The sequence below is a fragment of the Antechinus flavipes genome, chromosome 3 (assembly GCF_016432865.1).
Source record: "Antechinus flavipes isolate AdamAnt ecotype Samford, QLD, Australia chromosome 3, AdamAnt_v2, whole genome shotgun sequence".
NCBI classification, from domain to species: Eukaryota; Metazoa; Chordata; class Mammalia; order Dasyuromorphia; family Dasyuridae; genus Antechinus; species Antechinus flavipes.
Window position 1 is genome coordinate 267,165,284 of NC_067400.1, and position 26,766 is coordinate 267,192,049.

At 31.0% G+C, this 26,766-nt stretch overlaps 1 protein-coding gene across 1 annotated transcript in view; it reads left to right on the top strand.

Annotated features, from left to right (window-relative positions):
• Positions 1 to 26,766, top strand: part of LOC127557165 (cilia- and flagella-associated protein 47-like) — a 244,823-nt gene that overhangs the window by 95,960 nt on the left and 122,097 nt on the right. Inside the window, exon 8 of the mRNA XM_051990593.1 lies at positions 14,313 to 14,405. Within this exon, the coding sequence (XP_051846553.1) occupies positions 14,313 to 14,405 (93 nt within the window). The remainder of the gene's footprint in view (positions 1 to 14,312; positions 14,406 to 26,766) is intronic.

Consider the following 26,766-nt stretch of genomic DNA (forward strand, 5'->3'; position numbering starts at 1 on the left):
GATAACTTCACAAATAAAGATGCCTATCAGGAAAGTCAGCAATAACAAAAATGCTAAAAAAAAAAAAATGCATCTAGCAACAGATAGATGACTAGTTAAATACTCACTTACCTATTTATTTAAGATATAATGCCACATATTTTCAGAGAGGAAACTGCAAGATCTTATACTTGAAACTGTGCTCATGGCTTCTCCTGACTACTTGCTCTGATTAAAGAAATTTGTTATAAGAGGAAAAAGCAGGGGTCTGATTAAAATAGCATCAAAAATGGTCCTTCAGGCCTCAGTTTGAGAGCACATATGTGACAGAATAAAGCATTCTTAGCTATGTCATTCTCTTTTATTGTCCTGACTCAGTTTCCCTAATTATCCTGACTCAGTCCTGCCTTGGTTTCCTGCTTCTCGGTAAAACCTCCCCTCCCTCTTTATCAGAATATTTGATAAAGATAAAAAATGTTATGTTTTAGAATATCAGAATGCCTCTCCCCATGCCGAGCTCTTAGAATATCAGATGCTGTCTTATCAAGATGCCTCTCCAGGATGCCTCCCCTGATTGATTATGTCATTCCTCTCTCCAGAGGCTCACAGGCCCTGTCAGAATCCCTTTCCTGCTTGCAGCATCCTGACTCCGCCCCTGCCTTAGTCTACCCTCTGCATCTGAGCCACATGTATATTGTCATTAAGAACTCTGATTGTTTACTGGATTCTTGGAAATGATAATCTCATTCAGCTCTGGAACCAAACCATGGATCTAATTTAATCCCAGTATATCTCTACATTTAATAAATTATTAAATACTCTCTAATCTCTATCTTGCTCAGTTTCTCTGGCACAACATATTTCTAAAATCATATAGCAGAATAAACAAGTTCACATTTTAGCATGAATTAGTTAATAGAAATTATCTCATACAACTTCAGAATCATAATTCCAATTTAAACACACATAACCCCAATATTAATACAATTGTTATGCCACAATTCTCTTTTTGTTTTTCTACTTGAGAGTCTCTGATTTTAATTTGGGTTGGGATGATAGCTGTCCCACACACCTTTAAAAGGGCAGGGCTAGAAGTGGAATCCTCTGAACAGGAGGACTGAATCACTAGATAATAATATTCCATAACATTCATAGACCATAACTTATTTAGCCATTCTCCAACTGATAGCATCCACTCACTTTCCAGTTTTTTGCCACTACAAAAAGGGCTGCCAGAACATTTTTGCATATATGGATTCTTTTCCCTCCTTTAAGATCTCTTTGAGATATAATTCCAGTAGAAACACTGCTGGATCAAAGGGTATGCACAGTTTGATAACTTTTTGAGTATAGTTCCAAATCCTTCTTCAGAATGGTTGGATCCATTCATAGTTCTATCAACAATGTGTCAATGTCCCAGTTTTCCCACATCCCCTCCAACCTTTGTCATTATCTTTTCCTGTCATCTTAGCCAATCAGGTATGTAGTGGTATTTCAGAATCATCTTAATGTTCATTTCTCTAATCAATAGTGATTTAGAGCATCTTTTCATATAACTACAAATAGTTTCAATTTCTTCATCTGAAAATTGTCTGTTCATATCCTTTGACCATTTATCAATTGGAGAAGGGCTTGAACTATTATAAATTTGAGTCAATTCTCTACATATTTTAGAAATGAGGCCTTTATCAGAACCTTTGAATTACATAATATTTTTAATGGTTTTTAAAAGTTTTTAAACAAACCTGCTATTTAATGAGTATAGGAAGGTCCCAGTGAGGAACTCTTTCTGCCAAAGGTCCTCTACTTTGCAGCTTAAAGAGTTTCCTTTAAAGAGCTTAAAGGGCAGCAGAGAGATCAAAATGGCTTGCTCAAGGTCAAACTGCCAAAAGATATTAGAGGAAGAACTTGAAACCTGATATCCTTGACCTGGAAATCGAATCGAGTCTTAAAAGCATTATTTCTGACACTACTCATCATACAAACTCTCTCTTAAGGCATTTAATAAGTTTCTTTGATGGAAACTCAATAAAACTAGATCTTTGGGGGCAAAAAGTGGCTTTAAGGGAGACCCTGAATGACAATAAAGAATCTGGAAGTTTAGCTACTACCTGAGGCAAGCAAGGAAGAGCACTGATAGGATTACCTTGGCCCTAAGTGATCATTTGATCTCAAGTAAGCCTTGTTGAATACTGTACATTAACAAAATCATTATGATCTCACAGTTTACTGTATCCAATTAGAAAGTCAAGTTATCAAGTCAATCTCCCCATCCCACTCCCTCAACCCTCTTCCAAGCTATATTTCCTCCATAGAAGAACCTAACTGAACCTCACTAGTTGTCTAAGTCCTTTTTGGAGTTAGTCTGCTTACTAAGTGTCATACTGGCTAATATCCATTAAGACCCTAACTTCTTTTTAGTACTTTAGTTTAGCCTGCCAGTCAATGGCATAATCTTCCACTTGCAAAGCCTTAAGGGTGTCTTCCCCTTACTGGCATCTTAGGCTCCTTGGTTATTGCTAAAATCCTTTTCCTTGCTGAAAACCTTTATGGATTTAGCCTGCTCTTAGGAGCATAATAAAATCTTTGTCCCTTGATTTGGGGAAGTTCTAAGTCTACAGATTCTTTTTAGATGCCCACAACATTGGCCAATAATCCCAACATAATTTTAGAATATCACCCCTGTACCTCAATACCTTTATCATTAAAGAAAGTAGAGGAGTTTGAGCATTTACTTTGTAGCATTCTTTATATGGATGGATATTTATCTGACCATTTTCTTGGCTGAATTTTATAGTGAGTTTTATGTAAGGGCTTTTTGTATGTTTATTTGATTTTCCTTTTATAACAGTTAACATGTTTAAAAAATAAACTACATTCTTTAATTTTGGTGGAGATTTTTAACTCTACCTAATCATGTCAATTCAGGTGAACAAACATCAAATAGTTTTGTCTTTTCCATTAAACAATCATTTACTAATAATGGATGGTGGTATACAAATTACCTAAGTGTTACTTGAGCAGAATAATACAAAACAGCCACAAATAAACCAGAAAATAGGAAATGGAAAAATAAACTAGAGGTTTCTCTTCCATTAAACATATCTGCTTATCATATTTCAAGAAATCATAAAAGGCTTTTTATGTTTATATTTTCTTGAGCCAAAGGGGAAATGAAAAAAAAGGGGGGTTCTATAAGGTTCCTCAACTGCAACAAACCTCAAGTTCATTACACTAAAAATATGATGTCAAACTCCAAGGAAAGTTGACAAAAATAAGCATAATATAAATGCTTCAAACATTAATAATCAATTAAGTTGGACGAGTTTAAAAGTTTCTAAGGAGATTTGGTTAGAGGTAAATAATTGATTAAGTAAGCCAGAGGGGTTAAAAGTTTCTAAGGAGATTTTTTTTTTCTTTTTTCAACAAATAAAGATAGGCAGTTCCTCAGATATCTCTGGGCCATTAAACAATTGGTCAAGTTTTTTTTTTTTTTTTTTTTTCTTTCTAAGCAGTTGAACAAGGGCCAAAAGAGATTACTTCATGTATTAATTCTGAGAAGTCCTCAGTTTCCCCATTTCACTCAGTACCAACATGAAGTTCAGTCAACTAATCAACACATATTTATTAATCACCAGAAATGTTCCAGGTGCTAGTCTATGCTTTGGTGATACAAAAATATAAATGAAACAGAATTTGGCCTCAAAGAGCTTACAGTCTTTTAGGAGAAACAACGTAGGTATGTACAAAAAAACCTACAAGGTCTTTGGGGCACTAGTGGGAATTAAGAAAAGCTTCAAGAAGATCATGCTTAAATTAAGTTTTGAAATAACCTAAGTATTCTAAGAGGCAGAGATGAGAAGGGACACAATGTTAGATCTGTGAGAAAATGCTAAGATACAAAACTGAGGGGGAAAGGGAAGGTAATGAGTTATTATTAAGGTTCTACTATGTGCTAGGTACCATGCTAAGTGCTTTATAATATCAACTTCATTTGATTTGCATAACAGCCCCATTACTTGATACTATTTTCATCTCCATTTGACAAATGGTGAATGGATCACACAGCCAGCAAATAAATACCTTAGATTGAGTTTGAATTTAGGGTTTCTTGACTCCAGATCCAGTGCTCCATCTACTATGTTATCTTGTTGGGAACTGTAGAGCTTGAGATAAAGAATAGTTAAAGTCTTTTTGCACTAAAGATTAAATGAAAAGGAATAATATTCAATTATGAAGGAAAGTTAAATTGGGTCAGCTTGTGACCCTTTTTAAATGCCAAAGAACTTTGTTTCTTGAAGTAATTAAAAGACATTAGAGATTATTGAGTAAGATGTGACATAATTCCTATTCCTATAACATCTATGGTACTGGCTTGAAATGTATATAGAATACAAATAATGATTAGAAGAAAAAATATATATCATTTTGTCAACTGAATTAGCTTCTCAGCAATATAAGTTTTGAATTTGTAAAACTTGATCATGGGGAATAAAATTTATTTTCTAACTCAGTTACTGTAGATGGCTTATAATAAGTCTCACAGTGGGATAATTGAGTTATATATTCATATCTATTTGAAAAAGAAAAAATCTTGCTGTGACTTGATTCTCTGTTAAAATTTGAACCACTATTCATATTCTGTTTGATTTGGTTTAAAAATAAAAATGTCATTTTCTTCTGAATTCAATGTTTTGTTTCCAAATGATCTAAAAACAGCTACCTTCCAGTTTAATATTAAGTGTAGGAGATGAATGATACAATGAAAAAATGAAAAAATTCACATTTGTTATGTTCTTTCTTACTATGTGTCTGGCCCTGTCCTAGGCACAGTGAATACAAATGAAAAAAATAGGCAGTCCCTACCCTTATGGAATATATTCTAATAGCAGGGGCCCTCAAACTACAACACGCGGACCAGATGCAGCAGCTGAGGACAATTATCCCCCTCACCCAGGGCTATGAAGTTTCTTTATTTAAAGGCCACAAAACAAAGTTTTTGTTTTTACTATAGTCCAGCCCTCCAGCAATCTGAGGGACAGTGAACTGGCCCCCTATTTAAAAAGTTTAAGGACCCCTGAAATAGGAGAAGGCAAAACATAGGTAGGCAATAAATAGTAAAAGAAGGTTGAAGGCAAGGGAGGTAGTAGCCAAGGATTGTATGTTTGAACACATCTGAATTTAAGTTAAGTGAATTCAAATTAAATATTAATTCTATTGTTATTGGCTTTGTAGAAGAAAATGAGATGTTAATTTAGCTAGACTTTTTTTTATCTTATAAGTAATAATAAGTCATTATTATATTAGTTGTTTTTGAGGAAATGTTTTTTGGAAGAATCTAATTAATTACACAGGTTTTTCAGAACCTAAAATAAGTCACATTAGTGTTAAGTCAATATAGATATATGACTTATTTTTCTCCTATCCTCTTGACCCTGGTGATTTGTTCCCATAGCCATTCTTGCCTTGCTCATTACTATGTTCAGTCCTTCAGTTCTGGGTGTTATTCCAGTTTAATTTTCTATCTTATGATCAAGCATACGTTTCTATATTAAGTTCATAGGAGTATTTGACTTCTGAGAGAAATAAGATAGATTTCTTAGAACTCTGTTCTAAAGCAAGAGTTCGCAGGAATTTAGAAGTCATGGAATCTTTATGTTAAAGCACACACACACACACACACACACACACACACTACAATTCACATAACCTTGATTAAATTGTAAAATTTTAATAATGTGAAAGGTGAATGCTCATAAAGCAATATCTAAGTTAATTTGTAGATAGTGATCTCTGCTAAATGCATCTTTATGTTATGGAAGTGAGATGTAAAGCAAGTAATAATGCTATGTCAAGAACCCATAACTTCATTAGTGTGCATATTCTCTCTATCAACATAGAGATTTGTATTAGTGAAAAAATTTACAAATTTCTGTGTCAGAAAAAAAAAATCACCACTAAATGGCCAAACTTAACATCATAGATTTGGAAAGAACCACAAGGGACATCTAATCCAACCATTCATTTTATAGATGAAGTAACTGAGACCCAGGAAGATTAAGGAAATGACCAAAGCCATTTGAGATCAAATATTAAATATGAGATTTGAGTAGAGGCCGATTGACTAGAGTTACTGCTGTGTCCTATAACAGAGATAGAGAAACACTAATCATTTCTGAATGAACTCTAGCTAATATGAGAAGAATCAGAAAAATAATACCATAAATACAGTTTTTAATATCTTGAGGATGGAAATTACCTGGTTGTGTTGCAATATCTTATGTACTTTTTAAATGTCATTTTTTTTTTTGTTTGTTTGTTTCACAGTGAAAACAAAGCTATTGGATTTTTTTCTCTTTCCTCCCTTTTTATATATGCTTGCTGATCTATATCCATATTAGGAACTCTTAAACTGGGAATTTTCTACATGAACAAAACCAGAGAAAAGTAAATTGGACAGAAGATAATAAACTCATTATAATATTTTCTATATTCAAACTCTTTTTTTTTTTTAATCAATACATCAGACTCTTCCTATTACTAACAGAGATGACTGTCTCAACCTCCACTTAGGAGTATAAACATTTAATGTATGTTTCAACAAAGGGTTTATAATATTTAAAAAAATTGCTATGTCTGTATATCACTAAACTGACTACTCTAAGCCTAGCATTATTTTTGCTCATTGAAATAGATTTATTGGAAAATTTGTGTAGATCTATTTGTTTTCTGTTGTCATATAGCACAGTCATTTCTGCCCTTGGGTTTAATATATTTTAAGAAAATAAAAGACTTCAGGAAATACTGGAATTGGTGGCTATATCTGTTCTTCAGAGACTAATATTAATGAGATCTTTTATTTCACTCATCACTCACATAATTTTACTACTTGTTATAATTCAGAAAGTAAGTACATCTCTTAATTCTGATTCATAGAATTGGATAACCACAAAATTGCATTATAAAATATGTCCCAGACCTTGCTTCTCCCTTTTCTCCTAACCCCCACCTGAGAGTAATAAAGTTTAGCTTTATTTGCCTTTCACAATTTTTTTTTTCACCTTTTAAGTTTGTATTATTTCTGAATCCGTTTTCCCTTTTCCTTTATCAAAATTGTACTCTTTCTATAGTTCCTTTACTCCATACTCCTGTTCTCTCTTTTTTCCAAGGTTCATAAAGGACAACTTCCAGAACATGTGAGAATGAAAAAAAAAAAAAAGAATGTAGAAAAGAAAGGAAAGAGAGGAGGAAAGAAGGAAAAGAGGAAAGGAGGAAGGCAGAGAAAGATGACAAGTGAAGAGGAAGGCAGAAAGAGAAAGAGAGAGAGAGGAGAGGATGAGAGAGACTGAAAAGAGAAAGAGAGTCAGTTTAGTGATATACAGAAAGAAATTTTTAAATACACTATAAGGCTTTTGATGGGATTAAAATTATTGTTCCCCTACATCTCTGGTGTTGAAGCATATATTAAATGTTTACATTCCTAAGTGGAGGTTGAGACAATTATCTCTGTTAGTAATCGGGAGAGTCTGATGCACTGACAAAAAAAAAAAAAAAAAAGAGCTTGAATTTACAAAATATTATAATGAGTTTATTAACTTCTGTCTAATTTACTTTTCTTTGTATAGCATCTTTGGTTTTGTTCATGTAGAAAACTCCCAGCTTACAAGTTCCTTTTGTGGATATAGACCAGAAAGAATATATAAAATTATATAAATATAAAAAGGGATAGACAACTAAATTATTTTAAGTAAGATTTTTATTGGATCCAAAAATAAGGTTTGATGTATTCTGAGTATATTATACACATGTAAAGGATATGAACTTTATAAATAGCAATTAAAATATTATCATTTATGAATTATAATGTAGTTTAATGACTACCGTGCCTGTAGAAATGTCACATTTTCTTTATTTTAACCCTAAACTAATGTTAGGTCTCCATTTAAATTGAAGAAGAAAGAATGTATGGTTTGGATCTAATGCACAAAAAAAAATTATGATATTATACTTTATAAAAATGAACAAAGTTTTTAAGAACTGTCATTAAAACTAAAACTAGAAGAAGGCATTAACATGTTATTTTATTTCCATTTGAAACCATATTCTAAAATACTAGTTGTAACAGAAATGTAAATTAAATAACTTTGAGGTTTTACTTCCACTCTACAAGTTGGCAAATCTGACAAAAAATTTAGAATAATTTGTGCTGAAGATACTTTTTTTTTTTTACTCAGATAGTTGGAGTTAAGTGACTTGTTTAGGGTCACACAGCTAAAAAAAATATTAAATGTCTGAGGCCAGATTTGAGCTCAGGTCTTCCTGACTTCAGGGCTGGTGCTCTAGCCACTGTACCACCTAGCTACCCTGCTGAAGATACTTTCAAGAGAGGTACATTGAATATATTTTTGACTGGAATCATGAAGTTATCCTATATCCTGGAAACTAATTTGGAATGATTGAAGAAAATAACAACTAAGCTATTTATTTCCTTTGAACGAATTATCTTACCATAAAAATCTATAATACAGAAAAATATTTATAACAGTATTTGTAGTAGCAGATACCTAGACACAAACTTTTCCATACTTTTGAAAATGACTAAACCCACTGTACGATAATGTAATTAAATATTATTATACGGTAAGAAATTTATGATTATCAATCAACTAGCATTTATTATTTACTATATGAAAGTCACATTGTTAAGCAGTAGAGATATAAAGAAATGTCTTATCTGTACTTTTTAAAACATGAATCCTATTCTTTAATGAGCTCACATTCCAATGGCAAAGACAACATGCAAGTAATTATATATACATAAGTATATCCATGTAAATGAATCATATAAAATGTGAAAAATCAGACAGGTATTATAATACTCAAATTAATTGGTATAAAGTACAATTAAGTAGATTAGAAAAAAAGGAAACCAAAATAATTATATAGTTATTCTGAGAAAGAGATAATGAAACATTTTCTTTATAATGAAGAGGCAAATGTAGATACAGATTGAGTTACTGTGTAAGTATTTTATTTTGTCTTAATTGCCTTTTTAAGGGACGTTTTGATTTTTGAGGAAATGAGAAAGGGATAAATCACTGACAAAAACCCAAAGTCATAACAGTCAAAAATTTTATGCAATGAAAAAAAGCAAAAAGTTGTCATTGTGTAACACTCATTTTGTTATGCTTTTTGTCTTTCAGTGTCTATTTCCTTAAAATTTGGCAGTTGGAAAGATTATCATTGAATACATTTTAAACTTTAAAAAGAATTTAATTCATATATTTTTTTAATGTAGATGATTTTCTCCTTGTTTTCATTTTTAAAAATTAAACAATCATATAGTAAGTAGGGTTTTTTTTCCAGTTTTTAATAATGAACATTTCTTGAAATTTTATTTTTGAGAAGATTCTGTTTCTTTGCCTCTATGGAGACAGAGAAAAAATTGTCAGCATCCTAGTTATCTGCTTTATTTTTCTGGTCTGTGAATTAGATCAGGTTAGGGATGGTTTGGGGGATTGGGGTAAGGAGAAAATTCATAGTCCTCTCCAAAGGACTCCAGGATTCCTTATTGCAAGGATAAGCTTTATTTACTATTCTTTACTAATTATATCTACACTTCTATGTGGATCTCCAAACACTATATAAATATAATAAGGAACTAATTGTTACACATAGGGTACTACTGCAAAAACAGAACACTTTATAAATCCATGTCTACTTTGTGCCTAGATAGCATGCATTTCCCAGTGCCATGGAAACAATAAAACTTGAAATTCAATGTAGTATATAATGGTGAATTTTAAGTCAGAGAGCCTGATTTCAATTCCTTACTTACTGACTGTAATATTTTAGGACAAGAGACTGAGCTTTCCTAGACCTCATTTCCTTCATCTATTAAAAACAAACAAACAAAAAAAAACCCAAAGAAACAAATCAAAAAACTGTACTCATTTCTGTAGCTCTTTCCAGTTTTGAATCTAGGATCTTTGAGTTTACTTTTCAAAGTATTTTTACATTTCTCAATTTTCCTCCCTCCTGATTCATTTGTTCTTGGGAGTTCTTATACTGGTTGGGTCTATCCTCTCTCCCCAAAAGAAGAGGAATGTGGTATTGTAAAATAAACTCATACTAATCTAACAGTCATTTGAAGAACATTTTTTTTTACACCTCAATTCTTTTAAAGAACTTCAGTAAGTGGAATGAAGCAATTCAAAAGTTAATTCTTTTGCATTCCAAATAAATCAGCGATTAAAGCAAAAAATTAAAATGATTGTGAACACATTAAAAAAACCTTTTTTGAGGCTCAAACAAAATAATGTAGGTGAACATCTGTGTGTGAATGTTTGTGTGTTTGTGTGCATGCTTATGTTGGTGGATTTTAAACAAATTTTAAAGCTCCTTATGTCAGTGATTATGATTACTACTCCTATGGTGAGTCCATTTACTTGTCAGAAATACAAAGACTTAGGTAGGCAGTCAATAGTTCAAGATTGACTGGTATTTGGCATATCAGCTTTTGTAATTTCTTTGAATTTGGTCTAGAGCTCAGCTGTTTTATCTCAAGGAATATAGGAATTTAAGCAGAATATAAGTTTTTTGAAAACAAAAGCTCTCCTCACTCCTTTCTCTTTATGTCCTTAGGCGTGCACATTTCTTTTAACTAGACCTATTATTTCACTGCCTGATTGGCTTCTGCTTCATACTCCATAGTTTTAAATAATGCATGGGCCACTTAAAAACTAATTTATTTAAGGTCACAAATCCAATATACATCTGATATGGGATTAGAACCAGGTTTAGTAACTTTAAAGCAGTTTCTATATGCTATACTATTGAACTGATTTGAGTTGAGAATGAGAAGTTAACTCTGGCATAGTTTGAGGAAATTGGATAAAAGATTGAAACATTCAGAGCCAGCTCAAGATTTCTCAATATTTTAGTTAGCTTTGAGCAGTACAATATTTCAACAAATTTTCTTTTATCATGGCTATGACAATTCCCTTCAGGAGTATGGGTCAAAACCTATCTCACTTTATGTTGTTACTGGTCATGTTCTCACATAAATCATCAATAGTGGATGAGAATGGTATTTTCTGTAGGTCTTTTAAGATCCTGTGGGTACCAATGTAGTTCTTGTGTTTAATCCTGGATATTGTTTATGACTGTCACAAAGTAACTCCTCCAAATTTATATTTCTCTAAGTTGTCTTTATTCTTCAAGTCTGACATAGCCTGGAATTATTCTCTTTTCTTTTATTTTCTCTAAATCCAAATCCAATCAGTTATCTCACCTATGTTCAAACAAACCATTGCCTACAGATGTAGATATTAGTGGCTTTTTTTAAAGTAAAATAAAACACCAGGAATTTCATATAATATTCATATGAATCAGTATGTCAGGATTTCAGAGAAAATTTCTTCAACTTTGGAGGGACTTTTTAATGTAAATTATACTGAATTAGATTGATTTGTAAACATCTGTGGATATTCAATGCTACAATGTAGGTCACAAATTACTAAGACAAAATAAAAATAACAGTCCTCAAACAGTTTGGATAAGCTTATCAGCACCACTTCTGAGATCCAGAAACAAAGTTTAGTGTTTTTAATTTCCTATGTTGGAATACATTTGTAATAATCTTATCCATAAAGGTTTTCTAAAAATTTTGTAAAATATCTTCAGTGCTGAAGAAATAAATATATTAAGCATACTGTGATCTTTGCAAACTGCCAATCAGGGTAAGAATATTTTAAATAAGAAATTCACATTAATCAATCAAGTCCATTATAAAATTGGAGGAACAGTCAGAAGCTTCCTTCAGGCTAAGCAACATCACAAAGCTTTATAGAAGTTAATTTCTTTGATTGTAGTATCTCGACAGATTGGAATTTTCTTGGAGAGATGTTATATTTTTGTTCTTATTCTTTTATTTAAAAAAAAAAGTAGGAAGAAAAAAATTAGATAACCTATGTTGCAACTAGATCGTTCCATTCTGAATTCCACCAAAATATATCTAAACATGGGTTTGTCTTCAAGGATCTGTGATTTCCTGAATCTGGATATTCTTTCCACCAGTGCTATCCCATCTCCTTTATACCTTGTTAGATGATATTCATAATTGCTTAACATTTTCTTTACTCAGTTTGTCACTTGGTGGGCATTACCTTTTAGTGAAGAGCTTTAATCAACTTTAAGTTATTCTTTAGAGGAAAGACTTATTATGCAAAGCTTTTATCAGATTGGTAGGGTGAGCATAGCTTTTTAGATTTTAAAATCATTTCCCTACTGTGATGACAGATTAGAATAGGAACTTCATTTAGTGAATGTGTCATGCTTGATTGAAGAATACCTTGAATTGAATATGTATACATGAATACATACATTCATATATATATATATATATATGTGTATATATATATATATATATATATTTAGAGAGAGAGAGAGAGAGAGCGCGCATAATATATACATGTTACATAGATATATCAATATATGAAGGCGTGTTTCACAGTGGACAGAGCATCAGCTCTGTTGTCAGGAAGACTTGAGTTTGAATTCAGCTTCAGACTCTAGCTTTGTGGCCCTGGGCAAACCACTTAACTCAAGAAAATGGCAAACAACTCTAGGAACTTTGCCAAGAAAACTTAAAATGGGTCATGAAGAATCAGAAATGACTAAAGCAACTGAACAACACCAATATATCTATATTATATATGTTGTTATATCTCAATAGGAATAAATAAAGAATCAGACTGATATCTAACAGATTTAAAATGTCCAAAGTGGCTTGATGTGTTAATACCTATAAAGATTGTGTGCTTTCTGAAACTAGGAATTGAAGATTCTATTTCCTTTGAATCTTCTCTTACCACTTAGTATATTAATTAATTCATAGTAAGCTTCCAGTAAATGTTAATTGCCCAAATGAAATGATAGCCTTCCTTTCCTTCCTCCTTCCTTCCCTTTCTCCTTGCTTCCTTCCCTCTTCCCTCTTTCCTTTCCTCTTTCCTCCCTTGCTCCTTCCTTTCTTCTTTCCTTTCTACCTTCCTTCCTTCCTTTTATGAGAAATTTGTTTTATCTTTCCTTTTCTTTTATTTCTCCTTCCTTCCCTCCATCTCTTTCTCCCTTCTTTCTTCCCTCTCTCCCTTTCTCCCTTCTTCCCTTCCATCTCTCTCTCCTTCTGTCCCTTCCTCCCTCCCTCTCTCTCTCCATTTCTCCTTCCTCCCTCCTTCCTTCCTTCCTTCCTCCTTCTCTCCTTTCCTTCCTTCTCTCCCTCCTTCCCTCCTTTTCTTCCTTCCTTCACTTCCTTCCTTCCTCCCTTCTTCCACTTCCTTCCACCCTCCCTCCTTCCTTCTTTTCTTCCACCCTTCCTCCCTTTCTTCTTTCCTTCCTTCCTTCCTTCCTTCCTTCCTTCCTTCCTTCCTTCCTTCCTTCCTTCCTTCCTTCCTTCCTTCCTTCCGTGATTTCCTGGATCTGGATATTCTTTCCACCAGTGCTAATCCATCTCCTCTATACTTTGTTAGATGATGTTCATAATTGCTTAACATTTTTAAAAACATTTTTCTTAATCTTTCTCTTTCTTTCTTTCTCTCTTTCTTTCTTTCTCGCTTTCTCTCTTTCTCTCTTTCCTTCTTTCTCTTCCTTCCTTCCTTCCTTCCTTCCTTCCTTCCTTCCTTCCTTCCTTCCTTCCTTCCTTCCTTCCTTCCTTCCTTCCTTCCTTCCTTCCTTCCTTCCTTCCTTCCTTCCTTCCTTTTTCTTTCTTTTTCTTTTTTCTCTCTTCCCTTCCCTTCTTTCATATGTACCATCATTCATTTTTCTTACTTATTTGTGATCTACTAGTTTGAAATATCTGATTTGGGATTTATTGGCATATACTATTGCTTTCTTGTTGCTTTTATACACGAGTACTTTTTTATTTTCTTTTGGTTTTAAGTATAAGCTTGTGGCAACATAATCATTTGTTTTTCTCACCTGAAATCTAAGGGGATTGAGACATTTGTTATATCCTACAGAATAACACATCTCTTGTTAAATATGTAAGTAATTATAAATGTGGCATCTGGATTGGAGTTAGAATATTGTGGCATTATCTATCTTTAAATGGGCTTTTAAAAATATTGTAAGCTCTTTAACACATAAAAATTCTTTGAAAATTTATTTCATTTCAAAAGGTATTATTAAAATAGTAGTTATACATTTTCTTCATTGTAAAAGGTTTTTGATCACTTTTAAACCTCCAATAAATTTTTTCCTTTTAATGGTAACATTCAAGTGTGCACTAATTTTTTTTTTTCCTTCTTCTTTGCTTCTTTCTTTCTTTTTTTAATCAGATGAATTCAGCAACCCTAAACTTGCTATCTCTACTGTTGATAGCACAGGGACTAAAAACGCTGGTTTTAGTTTTACTCTTAAGCAAACACAAGGTATGTGACTTTCTGCTTATATTCTGATACTATAAAGTCATTTATTTCATAAATTAGGAAATACAAAATGTATAAAATAAATTAGGAAATATAAAATGTCTCGCTAAGTATATGATAAATGCAAAGATTAATGTTGAAAAGTTTTACCTATAAAACAAATTTCTCCTAAGGGAAAGAAAAGCACAGAAGTTTTGACTCTTGCTTATTACATTAGTAACGCCACATTTTCTATAACAATGAAGAGTGACATTTGGGATTTTTGAAATATTAAGTATAGGGATGCCTGCCATAGAAGTTTATGCATAAGGAAGGCTAAAGTGGGTGGAAAGATTTGGAAAAAAGCAGTTAGCTTCATTCTAAAAAGCAATTTTAATTAATAAGACAGTTATACATTAAATTGTTTTTGTTAGATACCATATGCAGGAACTGGATATTACCAGATAATAATATCACATTGGAATTAAAATAGAATTTTGAGTCATAAAAGCTATTTAATTTTTAATTAAAAAATTCAAGAAGAGTTCATATAATCGAGTTTATTTAAATCAGCTAATAGCAAATATTTATTGAGAGTGAATTTGCAAGCCAATAAAATTGGGGGAGATGATATAAATAGATTTGTTTTGACATATACACATATGTGTTTGTGTATACATATATATCCCCTGTTTTTTTTTTTTTTTTTTTTTACTTAATACCTTAAATAGTGAGTTAATTCAAAGTTTTTGTTTTCAGTAGACAGAAAGGTCATTTAATGAGTTTTTTTAAACCACATGCTTATTTTAATTTAAATACATAAACTTATCACTATTTTAATACCAGAAGTTTAAAGATTTTCTATAAATTCAAGCAAATTTCATTTAAAATAGTTTCTATACAAATGTCATAGAAGCACTTGAATTTTATTAAAGGAAGTAATATATTTTTTATAGTAATTTTTAAAATTAGATTTTTAACTTAAATAGAAATAATTATATTTTTCATTTATATGCAAAACAAAATAAGGCTATTTTTGTCATTCAGATTTTATTTGTATTGAAATATATATTTTAAGGCATTATGATAATTATGATTTACATTTTTGCCTTCTTATGTTGCTTATTTACATGTTGCCAAGTTGTGTCCTATTGATTTCTTTAATTTCTACTGTATCTAAGGGAGAAAAAAAGTTTTCATTTCACCATTTCAGGGGTATTGTGCAGTTTAGCATGCACTGCTGGCAGAAATATCAAAGCTGCAAAGGAGCTATTGTTTCCATTCTTATATTTGTGTGGCACTGCAACATGAGAGTTAATATTCTTTCCCAACTTATCTGATGAAATATTGAGGCCTACAATAATGCTCTTACTTCTTTTATGAGACATGCTATGGTGAGATAGATAGAATATTAATCTCAAATTTAGAAAGAACAAGATTTAAGTCCTGCTTCTGACATATTTTGACCTCAAACCAGTCATTTAAATTCCCATTTCTCTGGGAAACAATCTAAGGTATAAATTTCAGAGGAGATGCTGCAGAATATTGGTATAAACAATTTCCTGCAGAATATTGGTATAAACAATTTCCTGAATTCCTGGAATTCCCTATTCCAATGAAATTAAATATTCAAGGACTGTCTGAAAAAATAAATGATAGAGAAATTTTGTTCCCCATATTTTAAGTTGCTGCTAGATTTGTTGTTCAACATTTATTGGACATTATTAGAATACCCATCAGTAATGTTTCAACTTGAGTCGTACCTATTTTTAACTAAACAAACTTTGCTTTAAGATTTTTTCTGAGTTAAAGGAAGTGCCCTGACATGCTAAACTAGTCTATTTTGGAAAAGACTCAATATTGGTGCCTTTTAAACATTATAGAATGGTACAACTGTGTAAAAGTCTATACAATTGCAGTCAGCAAAAAAGTAATCACAATAGATGAGTCTTCTGGATCAAAGGCATGTTAGAAGTTGTTAAATTTTCTTTATGAAAAATACCTCAGAAATCTGCAAACACTATAAAGCAGGAGTTGATTTATTCTTTCATTGATTATCTATACGCATGTGGAAAATGTTGATGGTAAAATAAAATATTGTAGTGAATTGTGCTTATAGGATAAGAGTCAGTTGTTAAACATTTACCAGCATGCCCCTCCCATATTTGTTTTGAATATAAAAATCATATACTATAGCAGCATTTTTGCTAACAAGATCAGATAAATCAGTCTTATTTTGGACTGACACTTGGAGCAAATCTAACTTCTTTGTGTCTTCCTAATGCTGTGATGTTTCATACTGTAATAAAACAATTATTCACATGAATTGGGGAAAAAAAGTTAGCACATATACTGTTCATGACACTGAGTTCTTTCCAAAGCAGCTTGGACAAAACCTAAGTTGTCTATACTCAGAAAACCTTGCTTAGAATTCCTGCTTTGCTACTTTGTATGAAACTTTGAGCAACCCAAATAACGTCACTAGGCCTCATTAAATGAAAGATTTGGCCTAAAGAAATTTGAGGACAAAGACTGTTTTTACTTCTCTCTGCAATTTTGGCTATTAACACAATGCTGGACATATTAGGTGCTTAATAAATGCCTACTTACTAAATGATTGGTCTTCAAAGTTTTGAATCCTAGAATTTTATAAATTCAGATTTCTTTCCATTTATTTTTTACAATACTATTGAATATGGATAAGGAAAAAACATCCCCTACTTATATACCAGCTGTCAAAATTTGTTGTTTTTGAAAAATTTCCATTTTAAGACACCAATCATCCCTTCCTTTTTTTTTTTTAGAGAAAAAAATACTTCTACTTCCTTTAAAAGTCCTAAAAATTATTAAATAGTTAATATTGCTTCAAAGTAATTCAATAGATATTTGTTTAGCACTTGCTAGGGTATGGAAATGTTCATACATTTTCTATTTTGCATTTATTTCATAAATGTTTTGGTATATTACCTTTTAGATTTTTCATAAATGTCATGACAAATTGTTTTCAACTCATTGGAGAATGTTGTCAGTCAAAATATTGATTAATTGCTTGCTGGTGCACTGGAATAGTGGCTTCAAAGATCAGAGGAATGAAAGGGTTATGTGTAAAAGGTATTACAATGGTAAAATTGACAGGCCTTGGCAAAAAAATATTGGATATAGGGAATAAGAGATAAGTGAGGAGTTAAGGATGACACTTAGGTTGTGACTTTGAAGCTGAGAAGATGAGCTGCTTTAATCAATAATATGAAAGCTTTAAAATATGGAATAATTTACAAATTTGGGTATTATCTTTGCATTGGGGGCCACATTAATTATTTATGCTTGCTCATTCTAAGTGCTTCTAGCTTTGTTGTTTTCATATCCCTTTGCTGGAAGGCAAAAATTTCCTTAATTCCCCCTAAAATTCCCTTAATTGAGCATAAAACCTGAGAAGACACATTTGATTAGTTTTGTTAATTAATAGAAAAAGCCTTGCTTCTGACATCACTTATCAATAAGGACCCACTTTTCAGGTGTTTGTAAAGAATGAATTATGGTTCCCTGCTGTAGTGCATAGTAGAAGGATTTGGTTTTTTTTTCCCCCTTTTTCCTTACGTCTTAATCTTCAGTTCATTAGTTTATTCTTTCTGACAAAGCCCTCTTCCATATTGTTCCTTGCATCTTAAAATATTGCTTTTATGGATCAATCTTGTGCCTGATTAAATATAGGCAGCAATTATATGTGTGATGATGGCCAATTTTCAGTGTAGCTTAGTTAGATTTTTTTTTTGTCCTAAGTGACTCATTTTTGTTTTCTTGGCAAAGATACTTTAGTAATGTGCTATCTTGTTCTTCAGTTTATTTATACAGATGAGAAAACTGAGGAAAACAGAGTTAATTAACTTGCCTCGTATCTAAGGCTTGATTTGAACTCAGGCCTTTTTGATTCTAGGATTCATTCTCCATCTTTTGTGCAATCTAGTTAGGTTTGATCAGTAAGCATAGCCTTTGTAAAGATAAACCTTCTATAATTTCTAGTGTTGATGATCTAGTCCTGAATTGTCATAATAATCATTTCAGTATTTGTGTGTATGTGTTTGTATTTATGTGTTTGTGTTTTTGTATATATATTTACATACTTATACACTCACATATATATCTATACATATAGATATATATGTAAGATACATATCTTTCTTTTGCTCTTTCAGGATGATGAGAGTTGTGTTTTTATTATTATTGATTTTTTTTTTGTTAGAATACTTTCCAAATCTATTATGGTCCATTCTGTAGTTGCAGTTTGCATATTAAAATTAAGATTGTATAAGTAGTAATTGCTTGAAACAAGTTGCTCTAATTTATCTTTGATTTCAGAATGCCATTGAGTTTGTTACAAAAATTATCTTTAGCATTTCATTTGTACTGATACCTCATGACTACTCTTTTCACCTCTGATTGGAGTAAGAAAACCATGAATTCCAAAATTTCCACTTAAGGAGGGGGTTCAGAACAGATATGCCATTTTCCATGTGACTACACTACTTTGGGACTTTGCTGACTTTTCTACCATGCACATCACATATCTCCCCCTACCCCTCTTTCAGCTTTCTTAAGCTTGTCTTACACTATTGGATTGTAATCTTTTTGAGGGGAGGAACTAAAAATGCTAAAATATTTATGGATATCATTATTAGCTTTCAATTTAATTTGATCTCCAGATTCAAACTCAAATGTCTCTATTTTCCTTTACCTATAATAAAAGATTACATTTATTGAGTCCAAATAATATTTTGATATAATTAAAGAAAAATTTCATAAGAAATGTATATGTATGTGTGTGTGTGCATGTGTGTGTGTGTGTGTGTGTGTAAATAGTACATATTTCTGCACATATACAGGATGTTCTAAAGATCTTACTGCAATTTTAAATTGCAAATTTAAATTTAAAATTAAATCTTAAAGCCAGGATACTATTTATATGCTGCTATTTCTATAAATCAAGAGTTTAATTTTTGCTCTGGTTCAACTCTTTATTTTGAAGGCCATGGCTAATTTTGTTTAGCAAACACGATAACTGATTAAAAGCTGAGCAGAACCATCATATACTTAAACTATCTCAATGGAAAAAAAAAAAGCCACATTGTACATCAATTGTGCTTGGCATTATTATGTTGGCAACAGCTTTTTAAAGAGAGAACAACTTTTTATCTGTACATAAATAATATGTGAATTATTTTTATGTATTTGCAGCATGTGAACAAGTCATAAATATAGGATTGATCTACAGGTTTTTTGATCATCACTAAAGAGGTTTCAGATATTCCAGTGTTTTTGAGAGATTTGTTTAATAATGATCAAATCACTGATACTTTGCTCTTTTTAAACCTAGAAATTTTGGGTGCAGCATTTTTGTAACTTGAACAATATCTTGATTATTTATAAACATCTATAAATTATTTGTGCGTGTGTATGTGTGTGTATTACAAGCAAGCTGTGAATAATTTATATAATAAATACATAAACACTTTGTTGTACTCTATTTGGGCTAATTATTGAAGATCTTAGATTTTAGTAATATATTGTACTTTCTATTAAAAAGAATGTGATCTGACATAAAAATGAAAGGAAGCTGATAAATGCATTGGAATACCTCTGTGAAGAATTAGAATCAATAATTATGGGATTTCCCTAGCTCTATAATTTTCTAGTTTTTAAATGAAGCTACTAGAAGTATTTTTTTATTTATCTTGATTAATGCCATTTTTTTTCTGGGAGATTATCTATAAAATATAAGGGGCAAAAAAAAAATTTGAGAAGTAGATCAACACAACCTTGTAAAAAAATTCCCTATTCTTGTGTCTCTTCCTTAATTCTTTCTTCCTCTCCATTTTTACTGCTTCCTTGCCACAAATGTGAATAACATACCTAAAAGCTTCATCTGGGCATAACTGTACTCTGGAAATATCTGTATTCTCCCAGAGTAGACACATAATGTGTTGGATGAGATCCATATTATCTCTTATAACATGAGGGTACTAGTGGAATAACCTGCCTTTTCATGTCAAATAACCTTTCCCACAAAGTAAAATTTAACCTACTTGATCAATAATTGTGAGAGATGTCAAAAATTACTAAATTCTTTTTCAATATATTCAGGAATTGAAAATATCTACTATGAAACTATTATATATAAGACTACAACTTTGGAAACTCCAGTTAGAAACAATTATAAAATGTTCAATTTGCCATGATTATACTTTTCGATAATATCTACTGTACTTAAATTTTTGTGGATAGCAGATGTGGATTCAGGTATTAGATTAAAATGAATTTATGGAATAATCTGTGGGTAAGTTATTCTGTTTTTTTTTTTTTTTTTCCCTGAGATAATTGTGGTTAAGTGACTTGCCTAGGGTCACACAGCTAGGAAGTGTTAGGTGTCTAAGACCAGATTTGAACTCAAGTTTTTCTGATTTCAAAGCTGGTGTTCTATCCACTGCACCCTCTAGCTGCCATTGGGTAAGTGATTTTTGACGTTTTTGATCTCAGGTCTCCTTTACACTCTTAAAAATCATTGAGGACTCCCAAAGATTTTTTCTTTATATAGGTTAAATCAATTGATATGTACTATATTTGAAATCAAAACAAATAAATTTGTTTTTATTTAGTCATTCATTAAAAATAATTAGTAAACCCATTATAAGCTAACATAAAAATATTTATGAAAAGTTATTATGTTTAAAAAACCAAAAGTAAGTGGAATGATTTTTCCTATTTTTGCAAAGTATTTTAAATTCTGGCTTAATAAAAACAGCTAGTGTTTCCTATCTGCTTCTACTAGCTATGTGTTGGGACATGTTGTTTTGGCTAAACCATATAAAGAAAGTATAGTCTTGTATAAATATTAAATTGGAAAACAGAGAAGCATTTTAATATTTAAAGAATGTCAGAGCATTATTGTAAAAATAGTTTTTATCTTGTGGATCCTTTGAAAGAATCTTGAGCAGACTCTATGGATCAATCAAGCTCTCTTTGTACTTTTGTAGTTACTATGGGTTCACTGCGAAAGACTAGTAGAAAATACTCTTTGCTGAAATCCAGTGTTGCTAAATGAATTCATGGGAAAAATAACAGTTTTGATTTTTTTTCTTTTCAACTCAAAGTTACAAATAATTGGTGGCAGAGATAGGATTTGAGCTAAAGTCTCTCACTCTAACACTAGCATTCCTTCTATTGTACTTTATTTTTGCCAGAAAAAAATAACAAAAACTATTATTTTATATTATTTAAAGGGATAATCCTATATCCTATTGATGCCTTATTGGATAATATTAGGTAGAATATCCCTGCTTTCTTAAACAAAATCAATTCACTGTCACTCTTTTCTAGGAAGTGTTATCCTATGTGCCAGACCCTTCCAATTATAAATTATAAGAAGTGATGCTCTAATACCAACACTTCAATAGTTCAAGTTTCATACTGAGATGAAATGAGGCAATTTTTAGTCACTGATCATTTAACAGTAAGAGATTTAGTTTGCCCTAATACAGAAAAGATATGCAATAATTATGTTGTAGCATTTAGCTTTTCTGGATATATCTGTTCCTATTCTTCATATAAAAATGTATCTGGTCAACAAGGCAGAGTAAGGTTATACTCCTCTATCAAGTTCAAGGGACCCAGAGTCTATGTGACTAGAATTTTTTAATGCTCTCAGATAATTAGGAAGTTTCAAAAGGAAAAGTGTGACCAATTAGGTCCTGGTGATAGCTTTTTTTTTTTTTTTTTTCTCTTAGTTAAAACTTTCCTAATTGTGAGTGGAAAAAAAGAAACTGGATCAAGAAAATGTTGGTTTTATGATACTCATGTTATACAAATTTCTAAAGAAATCTTGTTTATGCCCAAAGCTGCTCTAAAAGTTCCCCCCAAAATCAATCAGTTAACAAGCATTTATTTTACATGTTCTATTTTAAGGCCCTAAGGATACAATATAAAACAAAACAAAACAAACAAAAAATATCTCCTGCCTTCAGGAATTTGATTTTAGTTTGTTTTTTTCTTTTTTTGGAAAACAATCTATACACATAAAAGTATAAACAAAATATATATTGAGTCAGCTCTCCTTTCGCGTTAAGTTTTAGATTTTAGTTTTTAACAGTTTTTAAATTCAGTAATTCAGGATTGCTGCTTCTTATTAGAAAACTGGATTTTTAGCCCTCACAAGTATCTTTTCAACTAATAATCTTTTCTTGGAGACCCTCATTTTCATCATATTTTATATGCAGAAGAACAAGCTAAAGTATCTTTAAAAAAGAATATTATTATCACAGTCCATAATATTATTAATACAACTATAAAGATTGAATTTTCCTTCTCTGAAGAAGCCCTGAGAAGAGCTTTCCTTCCTAGAAGAAGCGCTGTTTGGGCTTCCATCTTTTCTCTTTCCTCCTCAATTATAAGGTTACTATTAATCAAGAAGAATCATTTTACAAGAATTATTATACTTTATATAAATAGTACATACTTCTAAAATGCTTAAAAAAGAAATAACTTTAAAAAAGAAGCCACATTACTTCTTTTATAGCTTAATAAAGCTATTTATTTCATCATTTTGATCCATCAAAATTAAATTTTTTAGAATAGATTAAGATTCTCTGCATGTTTCTATTTTTAATCTCATAAATTGATAGTTAAGATACTCTATTACATGAAGACTTTTGTTTCTAAATCATAGTGTCATGCAAATTTACAATTTTTTTCTTTTCTAGATGGCTAGTTCATAGATTAATTATTGTTCTTGACATTTTAAATTTTGATTTTCTTTAAAAATTTTTGAAATTTACTTTACTTTTAAAATTTTTAATCCAAATTATTCCCTCTCCTCCATCTACCATCCACAGAAATATAATATCCATAAAACATATTAAGTTGTACAAAACATTTCCACATTATATTTGTTATGAAAATGAAAAAAAGAAGCAAGAAAAAGAGAGAAAAAATGCATTTCAACTTGCACTCACAATCCATTAATTCTTTAACTAGAGGTACATGATATTTTCCATCAAGAGACCATTGGAATTATCATAGATTACATAGATCAGATTTGATTGATCTATTATAGCTTGATGAGATACCATATTGATTAGATTGCCATGTCTTTTAGTTAGGTATCATTATCATTAAAATATTGCTGTTACTATGAAACTTGTTCTGATTCTGCTCTCCTCAGTTCATATAAGTCTTGCTAGTTTTTTTTTTTTTTCTGAAATCACACTCTTCAATGTTTCTTACAACATAATAGTATTCCATCACAAGCATATACCAAAACTTGTCCAGCCATTTTCCAATTGATGGACATCTCTTCAATTACCACTTCTTTGTTAACACAAAAAGAAGCTGTTTAAATGTTTATATATATATATATAGGTCCTTTTCACTTTTTGTTTGGTCTCTTTGAGCTATATATTTACTAGCAGGATTTCTGGGTTAAATCCCTTAAGCAAAGTTTCAAATAGTTCTCCAGAATAGTTGAACCCATTTATAACTCCACCAACAGCGCATTAATTAACTTATTTTCCCACATGCCCTTCAGCATTTGACATTCTTTTTCTGTTTCTTAGCCCATCTACTTCAAAGTTGTTTTCATGTGTATTGCTCTAATTATTAGGTCTAGAGCATTTTTTTCCATATAGCTTTCTGTTATCAGATATTCTGAAAACTGACTTCTTTGAGCATTTATCAGTTGGAGAATGGCTATTTTTATCAATTTAGATCAGTTATCAATATATATGAAAAATAAAATATCAGTGATACATTTTCACCCAGTTTCTGCCTTTCCTTTAATTTTATCTGTATTTATTATTTTTTGCAACTGTTTTTATTTCCTTACAATCAAAATTATTCATTTTACCTCCAATTAACCTCTCTCTTTCATATCATCATGAACTCTTTTCCTGTCCATAGTTCTGACAGATGAATTCTTCAATCATCTCCTAATTTACATATTATATCACCATTTATGCATAAAACATGTACCCATTTTGATCTTATTGGTATACAATATGAGATGCTGGCCTATGCCTACTTTCTACTAGATTGTTTTATTATTTTCTCAGCAGTTTTTGTCAAGTAGAGAATTCTTGACAGAGTGGTTAGGATATTTGAATATAATACATTTTTATGCCTATTTACTTCTTTATATTGTGTACCTAACCTAATTCATCAATTAACTATTTTAGTTTTTATCCAATATCACATATTGATGATTGTGACTTCATAGTATAGTTAGGGATCTGATTTTATTAGCTGCCCTTTCTTTATGTTTATTTTCCTTTTTTTTTTTTTTTTTTTTTTTGTTCTTGCCAGTGGATATATTATATATATTATTTGTATAAAATAATTCTTTGTTGATTTGAATGCCATGGATTTTTATTAAATTGGATTGACTTATGCATGAGAAATTAATATTTTCCCATTTGTTTAGATCTATATTTGTTTGAAGAACACCCTTCTGTAATTATGTTCATATAATTCCCGCCTATGGCTTAGAAATGCTGATGATTTATGTGGGTTTATTTTATATCCTGCAACTTTGCTAAAGTTGTTAATTGTTTTGAATATTTTTAGTTGATTCTCTTAATATACCATCATATGATCTGCAAAAGGTATTTTGTTTCCTTATTACCTATGTTGATTCCTTTAATAGTTTTCTTCTTTTATTGCTAGAGGTAGCATTTCTATTACAATATGGAATAGTAATGGTGATAAAGGAATCCTTGTTTCATAGCTGAACTTTTGAGTTTGTGTTTTGAACTACTATCACTATCAGACTTTTAATGGTCAGATTCTTTTGGTGGTCATGGTGACAACTATAACCACTACAATTCATTCTAGTAAAAGATTAAACTGAGTAACAGATACAAATGACTTGGCTATTTTAATCCATTTCTCTTTATATCATTTTATGGTATTGTGTAAATAGGGTTAATCATATTTCAAAATGGAAATTTGTAGAAATTTTGTAAGTATTTAAACATATCATTTTAAAGAAGAAGCTAATTTGTGGCCTTTAAATAAATATGCACAATCACTGAACTTTTAATTTTCTGGATTAATAATTATTCTTGACAAAACTTAAACTGTCTTGAAGAGAATCCTTATTTGAAGTGCTATTCTTTTTTTTTTTTTTTTTTTTTGGATCTCTAAGGTTCCTCTTAGATCGAAAATTGTTATTCACTTAAGATTTATGATAATGCATAGTAGGTTACATAGATTTTACTAATTGAACTTTGGTTAGAATTATAGGTACTTAAATGGTAATGACTCCATATAATATTAACAGTTATGATTAACAATTAATTTTCTACATATGCACTGACAACTCATCAAGAGTTTCTCTTGTTTCCTGTTGCTGACCAAACCCAGTTCTAAGACTTGCTCCTGTAACACTGACTTTGTGTTTCTTGCTCTTCCTAAACCTCTCATTCCCCAATGCAGATGATCTGTGATTTGGGCACATTCTCATTTGAAGTGATATTAAATACCTTCTGATTTTGGGGACAATAAGGAGCTATAAAATGTCAAAGGCTTATCTGTAACCCTTGAAGTATTTTCCTCTAATTAAGAAAAAAATTAAAAAGACACTGGAAAAGACAATGCAGTTATCCCTTCCATATTGTGAGTTTCCCCATAATATTTTCCATATGTCAGTCACAAGTTCTCATAAGAAATTTAAAGGGGAATTTTAAGGGAAGTTTTGCTGAAGCCACAGATGACATATGAAATCAGGCAGATGATCTAGAGTCTATATTAACCCCACCTTTTATAGTAAAATACTGTAAAAAATTATAAAAGAAGAAGAAGAAAAAAATCAGGCTTTTCTGGCACAAAAGGAAGGCCACAAAATGTTATATGAGTTTTCCAAATCGTGGGAATGTTACATCCCTAACCTCGATGATGTGGAAGGAATAATTATATATAGATGGGGATAGAGAACAAAAAGAAGGCAGCTATTCTAAATCTTTCATGCTTTAAACAAATATTCCTATATTTTTTTTAACTTAAAGAACTTCTAGAATCTTTTTCTTGTAAAACAGGAAGATATTCTATGTAATTTTAATAAATTCAGTACAGCTGTGGAATAGAATATTGCCATAGACAATAATAGCATCATATGATATTTTAAGATTTACAAACCACGTTTTATCATCAAATCCTATGAAGCAGAATTAAAATGTTTTAGCATTCTCATTTTGCAGATGAAAAAATAAGGATCTGGGAATAATATAACTAGTCTGAAATTATGCAGTCAGTAAGTCTCTAAGAAAAGACTTTTACCTGATATTTTAGAAGCTATATGAATGAGGGATTAAAGGGGGGAAAATAAAATTAGAAATTTCCTAAT